The 14,439-nt window shown below is 39.9% G+C and overlaps 1 protein-coding gene across 6 annotated transcripts; it reads right to left on the reverse strand.

Annotated features, from left to right (window-relative positions):
• Window positions 1-688: 688 nt before the first annotated feature.
• Window positions 689-13,503, reverse strand: SP2 (Sp2 transcription factor). Of its 6 annotated transcripts, none has more exons than XM_072414883.1 (9): window positions 13,370-13,503; window positions 9,703-9,821; window positions 8,774-8,875; window positions 8,069-8,137; window positions 5,121-5,984; window positions 2,209-2,500; window positions 1,886-2,060; window positions 1,584-1,777; window positions 689-1,489 (listed from the first exon to the last, which is right to left on the reverse strand). In XM_072414883.1, the coding sequence occupies exons 4-9, from the start codon at window positions 8,129-8,131 to the stop codon at window positions 1,389-1,391; spliced, it is 1,689 nt and encodes a 562-aa protein (XP_072270984.1). In that variant the 5' UTR covers window positions 8,132-8,137; window positions 8,774-8,875; window positions 9,703-9,821; window positions 13,370-13,503; the 3' UTR covers window positions 689-1,388. The 6 variants fall into 6 exon arrangements, with proteins under 6 accessions (XP_072270984.1, XP_072270986.1, XP_072270982.1 ...); XM_072414885.1 differs by having other exon boundaries at window positions 1,575-1,777; XM_072414881.1 differs by having other exon boundaries at window positions 1,584-1,780.
• Between the last annotated feature and the right edge of the window lie 936 nt (window positions 13,504-14,439).

The following is a 14,439-nucleotide window of genomic DNA, read 5'->3' on the forward strand; positions in this document are numbered from 1 at the left end:
CTGTACTTGTTATTCTTGCGGAAGTGATTTAATATGTTGGTTGCCAGTTGGTAGTGAGACAATTCTTTGCTTCCTTTAAATTGATACAGAGCACTGGTGACGTACAAAATGTCCATTTTTTTTTAGATATTTTGTCCCCCACTGAATGACACGGTTCCTCTCCGACTGCTATGTTACTCTCAGACAAATATGTAATTTTAGCAGCTAATGTGGGGAACTACAGCACCTTATTGGGTACTGGGTAGCCAACAAACTCTGAATCCTCAGATACCAGCGGTAGCCTAAAGTTTTCAGTTACAAAAAGATTTTGCTCACTGTCCTCCAGCAAGTTTTAAATTTGTGTGTGTTTTTTTTTAGTTTTAGGAAAAGAGAAACTTTAAATCACTCATTAACAGGTCATTAAAATCTCCTATCCAGTTAAGACCTTAATTAACATTGTAAAGTATAATGTACAATAATTTAGATGTGCCAGAATTCAGCCAGATCAGTGATTATTGCATACCATCAGTACTTTACATTTCGTTATTAAACATGCCTTATTCACAGACTATTATGAGAGGAAAAAGTTGAGTTAAACCGAAGAACAGACAAGTCTGATGGAGACAGGATTTTTTTTTAACCACAAACTGTATGTCTGAAAATTGTTTTAGTAAATAAATAAAAACCTCTTCATCCAACACTACACAGAGTAAATTGCCTCTTTTTTTATTTAAATTAAAAGCCTTGTGAAAGCTAATATTGTAAATACAATATGTGTCATACACACTGCACAGAGAGAAAGGACAAGGATTTGTCTGGTGCAGATGCCCAATAGGAGACAAATCTACAAGGGGGGAAAAAAAAAGTCCTGAACTGGCACCTGGCAAAGCAGATGTGAGTGCAGCACAGCCGCATCCCCAGGACAGCATGAAAAGCTTATTAGTGGAAGTATAATTAAGCTTATATGCTCAGGGTTACTGGAAGAGGGGAGATAATAAGGCACCTTCCTGCAAAGGGGAGAGCAAAAAAACTGGGAATGTTCTGGTCTGGCCAACAGGTTGGTGTCAGGCAACACACCCTCTTCCCTTCAAGCTTATCAGCAGATATGTGCTGGTAAATACAATACCCTTACAATTTACTAGGTAGAAAATGGCTCCTTAGTCACACAGCCATGGATACATTGTTCCCAGAAGGGAACTCCATCTGACTCAAACTCTAGCACACTTGAGCATTACATAGGCCACTTTAGAGGTATTCTTTTTACTACCAAGAATTTTGGGCTGGGACTTCCACAAAAGAAGCAATGCTACTTCACTGTGGGCCCCCCCACACGTGTGGATGGGATTCCCAGCTGGAGCACAATGGCATCGTTTTCCGGGTCCTACATAGGGTGTGTTTTCCACTAAGCCTTACAGCTTCTTTGGCACAAGATGTGTCTTGAAGTGCTTGCTGACGTGGTCGCTGCGAGTAAACCTCTTCTGACAATGGGGACATTCGAAGCGCTTGTCACCTGTACAGGGACAGCAGAGTAAAAATCAATACATGTCATACCTGAGGGCCAGTTTGTCTTACATGTGCATTTTGTGCATACATGCCTCACACACCTGTGTGCGTGCGTGCGTGCCTCTGCAGCTCGTCGCTGCGGGTGAACCTCTTTGTACAGAATCCCCAGTTGCACACAAATGGCCTCTCCCCTGTGTGAAGACGGACATGGGCTCTCAAGAGTGACGTCTTGCGAAATGTTCTGCCGCACTCAGGAATGTGACACACGTGCCTCTTCCTGCCAGGAGGTCCCCACCTGCTGAGAGTGACAGTGTCTCTCCTCAGCTCAAAAACATCCACCTTTATAGCAACCCTCCCCACCCTCGCCCAGAACTGTTTAGCCCTGCATCCTGCGCACTCTCACCCCTTCTCCCCGTCCTTGCAGTTCGGACATGTACAGGCAACCCTCCTCCTCTTCACTCCTGGCTGAATCTCCCCAGACAAGGCCTGTTCCATCTGCAGCTGTATCTGGGAAGGGCTGAGACCACTGATGGCCACGTTATTACTGGACACATTCTGGACACTGAGCTGTGGTTGCCCTAAGTAGACACACAAACACAGGAGTGGGTTGGTTTATGTAACAAAATGAGAAAAGCAAAATAAATGAATCTTAAATTTAGTTTTATTTGACTAACTGTACAATTCTTATGTCACATTACAGTTACATAAGGATATTGGGATATACACCTGCAGCATTGGTGATGGTTACAGGCACCCCTTGCACTGGGACTCCATTGATGCTAATAGTTTGTATTGCCTGGGCAGTGGCTGCCAGTTGTGCTGCATTCAGGTTAATGACACTGCCTGCTGGTGCAATTTTAGGTAAAGCCCGTTCTTTGCGAGTGATGTTCTTCTTGCTTGGTGTGGCAGATTGTGTTGCAAGAGTACTGGTCCCTCCTATTGTTCTAGATTGAGAAACAGAGGGAACTTCTTGTGGTACCAACGACTGTAGTTCTCCCGCTGATGTGCGGAAGTAAATCTGTGAAAACAAAAGAACGTGTGAGGTATGTTAAGTTTATGTAGTTGTCCAAAACGAGAAAAAAAAAAAAAAAAGATATTCAAGCTAAAGGACAAGGGACAAAAACCAAGAACATTGAGAACACTTTCATTAACACAAAGACAAAATGATAGGGGTCCTAAAGCATTGTATCATTATAACTATGATTTATATTGTCCATCTAATGAAAAAAAATGTATTCGCAAAAAAAAAAATCTTCAGTGAAAAGCGAGTGCAAGATGATCAGTAGATAAGTAGGCACACTCACGGTTTTCCCAAACCAAGATATCTTTATTACGTCTCACTGTACAATAAAGCAACTAATAATATTCAACAAGACAAATGGTGAGGGGCCTAAAAGTGTAAGTGGTTGTGTGAGCCCAAAGTAAAGATTTACATGTAGTGTCTGCTGCCTTTATCTCTAGGTCTACAGATTGTTTTCACTTGTGGTTTTCATAAGTTGAGACTGTATGCTGATGATTACCCTTACCAAGATTTTTAGTGTTTTTTTTTTTAAGCAAACCAGCTGAACTCAAAACATCTGTATTACAAAACTTTTATTAAAACCATTATCCCACATATCAGTAATTCTGTTGAAACTTTTACTGAAATTTACATAAAACATATTTACAATAAACCAAAGAAGAAGACACCAAGGACTCTATAAATTACTGCCTCATGAATTCTCTGATAAAATTATTTCCTTCCTATTCATTTCCTATTGTGACAGCTATGCACTTTTGACGATTGGCCCTTGGTGGTAGAACAAGTAATGGTTTTAATAGGAGACCTGTAAAAGAAATTCCCAAAAAATTCACCACCAGTGAATTGCAGAGGAATTGACTGGGGAAATAATTTATAGTCTTAAAGAGGAACTAAACTCAAAACTGCCAAAAAAAAAAAAAAATCCACTTACCTTAAATCCTGCAGGACAGTCCGATCAATCTGGGGGTGGCTTGCATCTGGTCCCACGTCGTCCCGGAGCCGGGGCGCTGCCATCTTCTTCTGAGTTTTTCATCCTATGTCACCCGACCCAGACGCAAGATTGGGTGATCACATGAAAAAAAAATTTGCTGATCTCAATGCACATGTGTGAGTTCGGCAAATTTTTCTATGCAAGCGCAGAAGGAGCACCCAAGAGCTTTGTCCTACCCTTCATTAGGGGAATTAGGGGGCAGTGCTGCACTTTTTTTTTTTTTTAAAGGGTGTTGCAATGAAAAATAAAAACACACACATAAATAAAAACCCTTTTACATAAAAGGGTTGTCTGCTCTTTTAAGTAAAGTAAAAACTGAGTTTAGGTACGCTTTAAATACTGTACAAGAGTGATACTGATGAATGACTGATTCAGACCTTTAAACCTGAGAAAGAATGGGAATGCGTGAAAATTGCTTTACCACCTTTGAAACATTCTTACCTGAACACGGCATTATCTGGGAGTACCCACAGTACTGGCTGCTAGTTGTCAAAAAATTACCATTTACTTCCATGGTCACATTATGTGCAGAGTTCTGAAACTATCTTTTTCTCTGCAAAGAAGGAACCGTTTTCAGTGTCCCCACTGCTACCCAAAATATGCCGACAATTCCTATTAGTTGTTCATTGTAAGAGACAAAAAGCTTTTACCTCTAGTAACAAAAGTTCTAATAAGAAAAGATGACTGATAAAATTCAATGCATGCAGTTACCAACTAATTTACACTTCCAATGTTCTCCATTTTTAAACTGGTTCATGAAAATGTATGAACACTAACTTTTAATTTGGAAACTGGCAGTTGAGAATCAGAAGTAAATCCGCTGCCAGAGATCAAAGTTGTGCCAGCGGCCCTGCTAGAGTTGTGATGGCTGCAATGCCCCTCATTGTGCTGCTATCATCTTTGGATAGTTTTTTACTGGGTTTAAAATCTTCAGCTATTTTCATTAACCAGGTGAGGATAATCTAGCTTTCATGCAATCACAGTCCAGAGTACACTACAGTTCTAACAGGTGGGCATAGGAAACAAACTCTACCAATAAAAAAACCTGCTGCTGGGACCTTCTTTTCTAAGCAGTTTATTTCCACTTTAAAATTGTATGCTAAGAAATTAGGGTTTGGCAGATTTACAGTACTTTTGGACAGCTGATGTAGAGGCATCTTTAGACATAGCTAAGACATGTTATAATTTTTGCGATGTGTTAGAGAATTTTATCAGAAGTGCATGTGTTGAGTTTTTTCTTGGTGTTGCAACAATAATCCTAAATTCAGTGCAGAGTTGCCACTTCTTTTAGATGTACCTATTAATACTACACCTCAATGAAAAATACTGCTGGGGCTAAACTATCAGCATTTTCAAAAGCATGTAGCTTCTCAATCAGTACCTGGCCTTGACGGCACTAAATATGTTGCGGAAACCCTGCCACTATATGCTGTAGTGTCTGTCTGAGAAGACAGGGGACATGCAAAACACACAAAATATAGAATTTAGCTTGGTTAAGGATGATAAAAAAAAAATTTGTTGTTTACTTTAGGAGGTTTGTGCATAAACCCTTAAACACATAAAAACTAAAATAGGAAGGCTAAAACAAAATCAAAATTGTATGCAATCATTTGCATGTGACAGTACCTGTGCGGGTACAACCTCTGTGCTCTGCACATTTTGCACTGCTTTCTGTGGTACGGCTGGAAGAGTGGCTGATGCTGCTTGAACCACTCTCAATGCTTGTTGGGGTATTTGCACCATCTGAGTGTCCGTCTTGGGTTGAACCAACTGAAGTACGGTTGGTTGCCCTGTGCCTGGGCTCTGAACAATCACCAAGTTGTTACCCGCTTGCAGGATGTTATCTGCTGTTGTTTCTATAACAACAGTCTCCACCTGCTCCTGAGAGGGAGAGCTAGGTGTGGGTACTGCTGGAAGAGTTTTTTTGCGTGCCTTTTTGCTCTGTTTGCTTGCGAGAAGCTGACAGCTTGCTTCACTGGAAGAGTCTTGAAGACTATTTAGAGGTAATGCCAGCGTTAGGCTGTTGCCAGCAGTCCCAGTCACTTTTACTATGTTGTTGGGTTGTTGTGGAGGAGCAGGCTTTATTGGTACATGCTTGGTAGAGTTAGAGAGTGGAGCAAGCTGAAGCGTTGCTCCACCGTCAGTGGAACTGACAATCTGGAACTGAGTCCCCACAGTCTGTGGAATTCCCTGGGTGGTGGTCTGCACACTTTGAAAATGGCCAGTTTTGTTCACGGGGTTCTGGATGGTAAAGAACAGCTGCCCATTAGCAGTGCCAAGCTGTGGGATCTGGATAATATTTCCTTTAGTAGACAGAACACCTATGGCAGCCTTTCCTGGACTGACTGGCAATGGAGCAGGTTTTATAGGTATCAGTCTTTTTCGTGCTGGTCGTGATGGTACAGGAGGAGTCTCAGCTGCTTCAGCTGCAGGGGGTCCAATCTTGCTGCATGTGGCTGCGAGGAGAGCCAGTGGAGAGGGCTGTGTATCCTGTAGGAAACAAAACAAAAAGTGTTGTTAGAGATCTCATGGGAATAGAACGCCTAGAAGAAAGTGAAAACAAACCTATATTGCCATTCTCCTGCCATACATATAACATAAGAGCAGTAATGAGAGTTAATGTGTGTTGCACAAAGCGAGTTCATTTAAATTTGCTGTTAATGCACCAAAACAGACTAGAACTCTCATCTGGTAATGCAACAGTTGCAATGGGAGATAAATTTAAAAAAAAAAATACACAGCAGTACAGCAATTTTCTAAAGCTAGCAAAGTACTTTATTGTATTAAAAGAGGAATAGACTGCAGAGATGGAGACATTATCCTGCCCCTGTACAAAGCATTGGTCAGACCACATCTGGAATATACAGTCCAGTTTTGGGCACCAGTTCACAAAAAGGACATTGTAGAATTGAAGGGAGTGCAGAGAAGGGCAACTAAACTAATAAAAGGAATGGAGGAGCTCAGCTATGAGAAGAGATTAGCTGAACTGAATATATTCTCCTTTGAGAAGAGACGTTTAAGGGGGGGTATGATCACCCTGTGTAAATATCTAAGTTGTCCAAATAGATAACTCTCTTCCCATTTATTCACTTTCAGATCATTACAAAGAACAAGAGGCACTTTTTGCATCCAGAGGAACAGAAGTTTACTCTAAGGATAAGGAAGGGATTCTTCACTGTAAAGTCTGTGAAAATGTGGAATAGGCTCCCTCACGATGTAGTTTCAGCAAGTGCTATAGATGTAGCTTTAGGAAAAAGCTGCATGCTTTTCTAGAAGCACAGAATATAACTGGGTATTAAAGCTTTAAAGTAAAGATAACAAAGACTGTTGAAGCAGGGAACATCTGATTGCCTCATGGAAATTTTTTTTTCTCTATTGGAGCAAATTAAACCAGGTTTTTTTTGCCTTCCTCTGAATCAACTATGTCTATAGGGATTTATATCTGGCATATACTTATTTCCCTAGTAGTTGAACTTGATGGACTTTTATTAACCTGCCTAACTACGTGTGCATGGTTTGAACAAAGCCTTGGTAACCTAAAAGTAACCTTCTTGCTCAAGGTTACACAAAGATGTCTGTCATTATATACTTACAACAACACCCTGCCCAACCCCTTTCAGGTGCCTTGATTTAGCCGTACTATATAGTAAAACAGAGACCCAGGGATTAGTTCACCAAGTCTAAATTAAAGTATGCACTAAAAAGTAAACTCATTTATAAAATGTCATTGGGATGTCATTCTATATATTATTTTTTTTTTTTATCTTAGGTACATCTTAAGGCAGGTTGTGTTATATTTAACCCTTTCACTAATCTTCTTACATCGGAACATCACCAATGTTGTCCAGCTCTGTTAAATATTAGGAAGGTCACAGAAGTGGTGCATATTGTGCAAGTGATCGCAGTGTGTAAAGCAGCTCTCACCTAACCACTAACAGTGCAAATGTGACAATGTGACTACACTTTTAACTTACGTTCAATGTCAAAGTGCTGGTAGCAGCAGAATCCAATCTGATTTGCCAAGTATATTCTTTACATAGTAGGTTAGGTTGAAAAAAAAGACATAAGTCCATCAAGTTCAACCACTAGGGAAATAAACACATCACAGATATAACACCCTATAGGACATAGTTGGTTCAGAGGAAGGCAAAAAAACCTCCTGGTGCAATTTGCTTCAACAGGGGAAAAAAAATTCCTTCCAGGCATTGAGGCAATTGGATGTTCCCTGGATCAACAGGCACTGTTATCTTTACTTTAAAACCCTAATCCCCAGTTAAAATATGTGCTTCAAGAAATCATCTAGCTTTTTCTTAAAGCAATCTATAGTAGTTGCCAAAACTACTTCCTGAGGGAGCCGATTCCACATTTTCACAGACCTTCAGTAAAGAATCCCTTCCTTATCCGGAACTTAGACTTCTTTTCCTTCAGACGCACAAATATCTCCAAAGACGCTTTACATATCTTAAAATCCAGAAATCATATATGTACATGGTAGCATACGAGTCTATATTGTATTCATAGAATATTTTTGACTCCATATAGATTATTACTGCTATAGAACAGAAGCAACAAACCTGGGAAGCTGAGGCAGTTGGTTGTAGGTATTCACTGGGACTCACTGCAGCTGTTGCTGTCATGCTGACCTAAAAGCAGAGTTACTTTACTGTATTGCAAAAAAAAATGGGAACGAGTGAACTTTTTTATTACCCAACCATCTAAACATTGCATTAGGTTCAACATTTGCATCATAAACCCATTTGTGAAATTGTGAAAATAATTAAAGGAATTCATAGACCAGCTATACCATCCCAACAATCCCTTCACTTTAGCCAATCACAAAAAAGTTTATCTATAGTAGGTATTTCTCTATTGTTGCCTTGAAAATTACTTGAAAAGGTAATAGAGAATGACAAAGTATTAGCGACACTGCTCTCACACAGGGTGCTAAACAAATGTGGCTAGATTACACAAATACAGGAAACTTGTTATTTAAAGCAATTTTATTCTAAATCAGCCTGCACGTGCCCAGTTTAAGGGGCCAATACACCAAAAATGTATCCAAAGATATAGCGTGAAATCCTGGGTATCTTACGTCTTAGAGAGTACAACAACTTCCTGCCATAGTTCCTGAGTCTATTCCTATTGCATAAATATATAAAAATATTAAACACTTGATATAGAGAAAGTGCAAGTAAAGATCACAAGTAGCTTTGTAATACTTTCAGGGGCAACCATATAGATGCCTAAAATATACATGAACATTTTCTTTGAACATTTACCTTTGCTGTAATCTCAAGAGGCAGATAAGTAATTGCAGTCTTTCTGCAGGTTCATCTCATTGTTCCCATCATCTCCTAAAGATCGGCTCACATAGTATATCTCTGCATGTCCAAACAAAATAATGGGTTATTTTTCTGAGATTCTACTATGATTAAAACAAACACATCAAGAGCTCTATAGTATAAACACATCGAATAACAGGAAGGTTAACATATTCTAGAACATAGGAATAAAACAGGGGGGTCAGGATAAGTAAATGCTGACCAAAGCAACCAGTGAAATTGCCAAAAAAACACAACACTAATACAATATTTTACCCATTAAAATTTAAGACGTGATCTTAAATTAGATAAAACCCTTAACTTGCTAAAGCACTGTAAATCATATTCACACATGCAAGAAAATTATTTCATGAGAGAGCTTCCCAGAATTTTATAGGTTATCTAAAGACACACAGTAACTGTTGTGGTTTCCTTTTGAGTAGGTCGCCCAGTGTTCTCTTTGACGGATCATCAGCCTATATGTTGCCTAAGGTGATCTCTTGCATTTCTATTTTAATGTACAGATAAAAACATATAGCACAGGGTAAATGCCCTGTTCCAAAACATCCAACCTTCCACGTCCAAATTCCATATCCTGATTTCAAAGGATGAGAGTTGTGGTCGGAGGGAGTTAAAGAGGTAAATCTGAGATCACAGTGAACACAAATTAAAAACTTTTTTTTTAAAGGTTCATTTTCTCTGCCTCCCAATTGACAACCCAGAAATATAATTTCTAGGATGGAACAATTAAAAAAAGAAAAAAAAAAAGCAAACATTACTTAACAGTGAACAAAGGGGAGGAAAATGGGTTTCCACATCCTTTCTCATGATCCCCCTGTGAACTTGAGAAATTATAAAAATGTTTGAAATGGTTGTTGCCCTGTTACCTTATGAATAGCTTAGTCAGCCATAAGGTCCCTTGACGGTGCAGGTTCCAGGTGATATACCTGTGCTGGCTGGTCCGATATCCACACTGTAGACCTACTTTCTGGATCTTCAGAAGACTCTGCCATTGGAGAGCAAAATATCAATTAAATCACATATCCCAAGACACATTTGGACGCTGGATCATCAAGGGCATTATGATGGACTGAATCCATGGTTTTACTTTAGGAATCCAAATTGGAGCCCATATGCTTGATTGCCCTAAACACCCAGCTAAGTGTTTTGTATAGGGTATGGCCAAACTCCAATACAGTACAATGTTACATAATTGTGCACTAGGTAACTGCATTCTTCCAACGTACTAAACAAAACATTTCAACTGGAGTTACAAACTCTTTGCAGGTATTGTTGGTGTAAAACAGTACACATTTTCTGTATGTGTGTGGATGGTTGGAGCTTCAGTCAATGAATGGTAGAAAAATTACATTTTTTTTAATGCAAAATCTTCTCAAAAGGAATGAAAATGCTAACAGTTCTAGTGATGACCAGATGTGGGACTCTCCTCTTACTGGCTTGCTTTTTCTGTAAAAATGGTCCTCCGGACATACAGTCATGTTAGCTGTCCCCAAGAGGCACACAGAAATAAAACCTTGATAAAGGTTCTAATATTTCTCCTCTATTTAATTACTGTGGTATATGCCCCAGATTTTCACTCTCCATATTTGTTAAAGCCATACCTGTCATTAGGAGAATGATAACAGTAATCGCCGACAAGAAGGTCTGGAGAACACCTCCAGTGTGGTGCTTTGTTGACAAATGTATGTAATATATTTTCTTTCACTTAGGAGAAATTTCTTCTTATTTTTGGTTGCCGTTTCGTCTTACGATTTACAGAATATGTCATCATGGAAGACCACATTACATGATAAAAAATTAAAAATCCCTTTCTGGATCCCACTCAAATGTTTATCGGTCCTCCGGGAGGGTGCATAGTAAGGACTATTTTATATACTTACCTTTCCTCTGCCTCTGGTTTCCTATAATAGCACAGCCCACATGCTTTGTCACTTGTTTCAACTATTACTGCTAAAGGGGTGGGTCAAAGATGAAATTAGCTCCTAAACCATGATTATCTAAAAATAAAGGATGCCAATCTCTTTTGGAGAGTGTTAGTTGCCTGCCTATCATGCTAATAGCTTAGTTTAATAAGCTTGGTTTATTGTGGTCACTACCAGGGAATAAATAGGTAAAGGATTCTGACCCCTATTTCAGCATCCAGCATGAGGGAAAGCATTAAATCTGCGAGTACTCGCCTATCCCCGTATCTTCCTCTTCCTTTACTTCCCGAAGACAAACTTCGCCATCCTGATCGTCCATGCCAGGATAAAGTTTATTCTTTCCTAGCATGCACAAGGAACGCTGGGATTGCTTGGTTTCCCTGATGCTGAGCTGCGCATGCAAAATGTGACAGCTGGATGGCAACTAGGCAGGTATGAGCAGTTGTCGAAGAAGGCCATTACTTGCCTGAATCACAAAAGTTCAAAGGGGAACTAGTTCCACTTTAAATTATCTAGGGTATATTTAAAGACCAAATAGCAACTAAACTTAAATAGGAAAAAGATTGAGCAGGCAGGTTTATTATTTTCATTATTTTCAGAAGGTTTCATTATTGCAGAAGGGACAGGATATGGCTGTAGTGCAATTAAAAAATTTATATAGCCAGCTCAGTGTACAATCCTGACTTAGCTGGGTGTCAGGAATGAATAAACTCCAATATGCTTGTGCAGGAGTTGAATCATTCCAGCCTGGGTAATTAGGATGACTTAATATCTGGGACCAGAGGAGGACCAGGTAAAGCTGACAGCAGAGTGGGGAGAAGAGAGTGTAAAAAAATACAAAAGCACCATCAGGCAGGAAAGTTTATTTTATTGCAGGGAAACACTGCAATAAAGAACCAGCCTGCATACATTTGTTTTTAATTATTTTAATTTAGATCTTTACTGCTGTTCTCCTCCCACTAACTTTCCATACAGGTAGTCCCCAAGGTAAGGACATCCAACATACGGACGACTCCTAGATACAAACGGGCTTCCCTACTGTTCCTGTGCAGGATGGAGGCTTGAAGGGGGCTAAACACAGCTGAGGTTGTTGGTGATTTTAAGGACTGAGCAGTTCTGCAATCTCTTGTAACTCTTTAATAGCCAAGACAAACTCTGCAGTTGTCTCTTATTACATATCAAAGCACAGCCTGCTCCAGAAGTTAACCCCTCTAGCGGTATTCCCAAGTGTGACTCAGGGTGGATTTTACATGCCTAAAGCGGTAATCCCAAGTCACACTCGGGGTCGTTTTGAACTAAAATGAAACCCACTTACCTTGCGCTTTCGCTGTTCGCCATCCCCAGCCACGAAATGCAGAGATGAGATATATGGGGTTTCTCTGTGACGTCTGTACATGCGTCGGAGCGGGTGGGAGGATCGGTGGGAAATTTAAATAATTTTGTATTGGATTCAATACAAAATAGCTGTATTGAATCCAATAGAAAGAAATCTTCATATAATTATATATGCTACTATACAGTTACATTACATGTTTAACATTTTTTTAACAGATTTTTGTGTTTTGTTATTTAAAGTTTAATATTTAATTTATTAAATATTGGACATTTCAGCAAGTTATGTCTAGGAATTACAGCCTACAATGATAAATTTCTATGCAAAAAATTGTACCGCTTTTTGCATGGAAATTTGGATGGTATTAGACCGCTAGGGGGGTTAATGAATGCCTCGACTCCATAAAGATTTTTTTTGCTACTAGATTGTTCGGGGACAGGGTCCTCTCCTCCTATATCACTCTCTGTATTAGTCTGTCATTTTCAATCCCTATTTAATGTACAGCGCTGCATAATATGTTGGTGCTATATAAATCCTGTTTAATAATAATAACTTAAGAACAAACCTACAGTCCCCATCTCCTATGTAGCCTGTATATGGATCTCTATCTTAAGGCAGTGTGACTATTTCCTGATCCTTTTTAATATATGGAAGCACAGATCCTCTAGTCTATATCAAAGCATCCTACGGTGACAACGCCAGGCTTGCCTAGGTTTATGATCAGAACATGACAACATTGGGAAGAAAGTCTCCTTTTGGCAGATCAGCAAGTATATATTAAGGGGCAGAAATATGAAAATAAAACAGAAACTAATACATATCACAGGTTTGCAGCTTCTTCATTACAAAGATAGAGGGCTAACATTCTGAAAACATATTTTTTTTATTGTGAATGTTCTCCAGTGCAAAAAAGCTGGGCCATTTCCTGGCAGACACAGCAGGGACTCTCCCCCTATATTAGGCTCAGGTGACAACCAAGTTTCCCCAACCTAAAAGCCATATGTGAGGTAGTCACTGTCCTAGGACTTAATATAAACTGATGGTTTCATTGTTACCTTGCTTGGCCGGTGCTGTACCCAGGTGGAGTGTCAGCTCCTGGGGTCCCCAGATATTTGTTTACTGCTCCCCTTGGAGTGTCAATATCAGTAACATCCTGTGTACAGCGGCCCCGCCCACTCCCCGGAAGCACCCAAATTGTGTCCCGCCTTAACTCGACTACAATGATGCTCCAGGGATAGCCAACCCTACCACGTCGGTACCGGAAGCGGTGCAACTTACCTAGCTGCTTACGACGACATTAATTTGTAACGGGCCCGGTCCAAAACTCGACTAGAACAGCGTAACATGACCCAACCATTCAGCCGCTTCTCTCAGTGGAGCGACACGCGTACTGACCAATGACAAAAAGAAGATACGAAGACAGACAAGCGACTGAACCAATAGGAGCAAAGAATGCTGCCTTCTGCTCTGATGGGCATGACTTATAACCAATCAAACATAGGCTCTTTAACATGACGTGCGAAGGGCGTGAAATGGGTGGCGTAAACTGCGAAACTGTGGAGAATATAGATTAGGGACACAAAGCCGCTATATTTAAAATGTTACTGGTAGTAATAAATTGTTCTGATACATTTATAATAATACCATAAACACTATAATGTATCTGGTTGCAGAATGATAGGCTAAAGGCTGTGTGGGCGTGGCAGGATAAACTAAAAAGGAACTGGGTAAGGGGTTTGTCTCTCTCACCCTATAAACCAATCAATTTCTTGATGGATAATCTTGCCCCGCCTATATATTTTGTTCGCTAGAGGTCAAAGCTTCTTGTGGTAGTTGTGTCTCCGCCACAGGCGGATTAGATTGTAGAGCTCACAGTCCGATTAGGATTACTATAGGTGGGGAAATTCTTATAAAGTAAAAAATATGTATGTATAAAATAAAACATATTATTTTACAATATGGGGCCAGGCCTAATGAATTTACAGGTGATGTGCCGTTATAGCCTCTTTGGTGAAGACATTTTGGGGCCTCTTCATCAATTTTTTCACCCAAGATTCATACAATTTTCATCATTAATATTACACAGTATTTATATAGCACCGACATTCTATGTAGCGCTGTACAAAGTCCAAATACATTGGTTTGGAAAGCTGCCACCAGCTTTTTTTCCCCCATACCTCCTTACACAACACTTAGGACGTTCTGCCTCATACTCGGAAGCACCTCTAGGATAGCCATCCAAAATCTCCAATCGAGTCATTTCCCCCTTTTTGTGACATTTTCTGGGTTGAATGTACTCTTCCAACTTCTTCTTGTGAGGTTAATATACCAAGGTCTCGGGAATCCCC

Source organism: Pyxicephalus adspersus, chromosome 6 (assembly GCF_032062135.1).
Source record: "Pyxicephalus adspersus chromosome 6, UCB_Pads_2.0, whole genome shotgun sequence".
Classification (NCBI taxonomy): Eukaryota; Metazoa; Chordata; class Amphibia; order Anura; family Pyxicephalidae; genus Pyxicephalus; species Pyxicephalus adspersus.

Bases quoted from the DNA above. Each gene is read 5' to 3' on its own strand.
- SP2 (XM_072414881.1), bottom strand. From the start codon at position 8,131: ATGACAGCAACAGCTGCAGTGAGTCCCAGTGAATACCTACAACCAACT. The intron at 2,501-5,120 runs GTACTGTCACAT...TTGTTTTCACAG, and splicing joins CAGAGGTTGTACCCGCACAG to ATTTACTTCCGCACATCAGC. The intron at 1,490-1,583 runs GTGTGTGAGGCA...GTCCCTGTACAG, and splicing joins GCACGCACGCACGCACACAG to GTGACAAGCGCTTCGAATGT.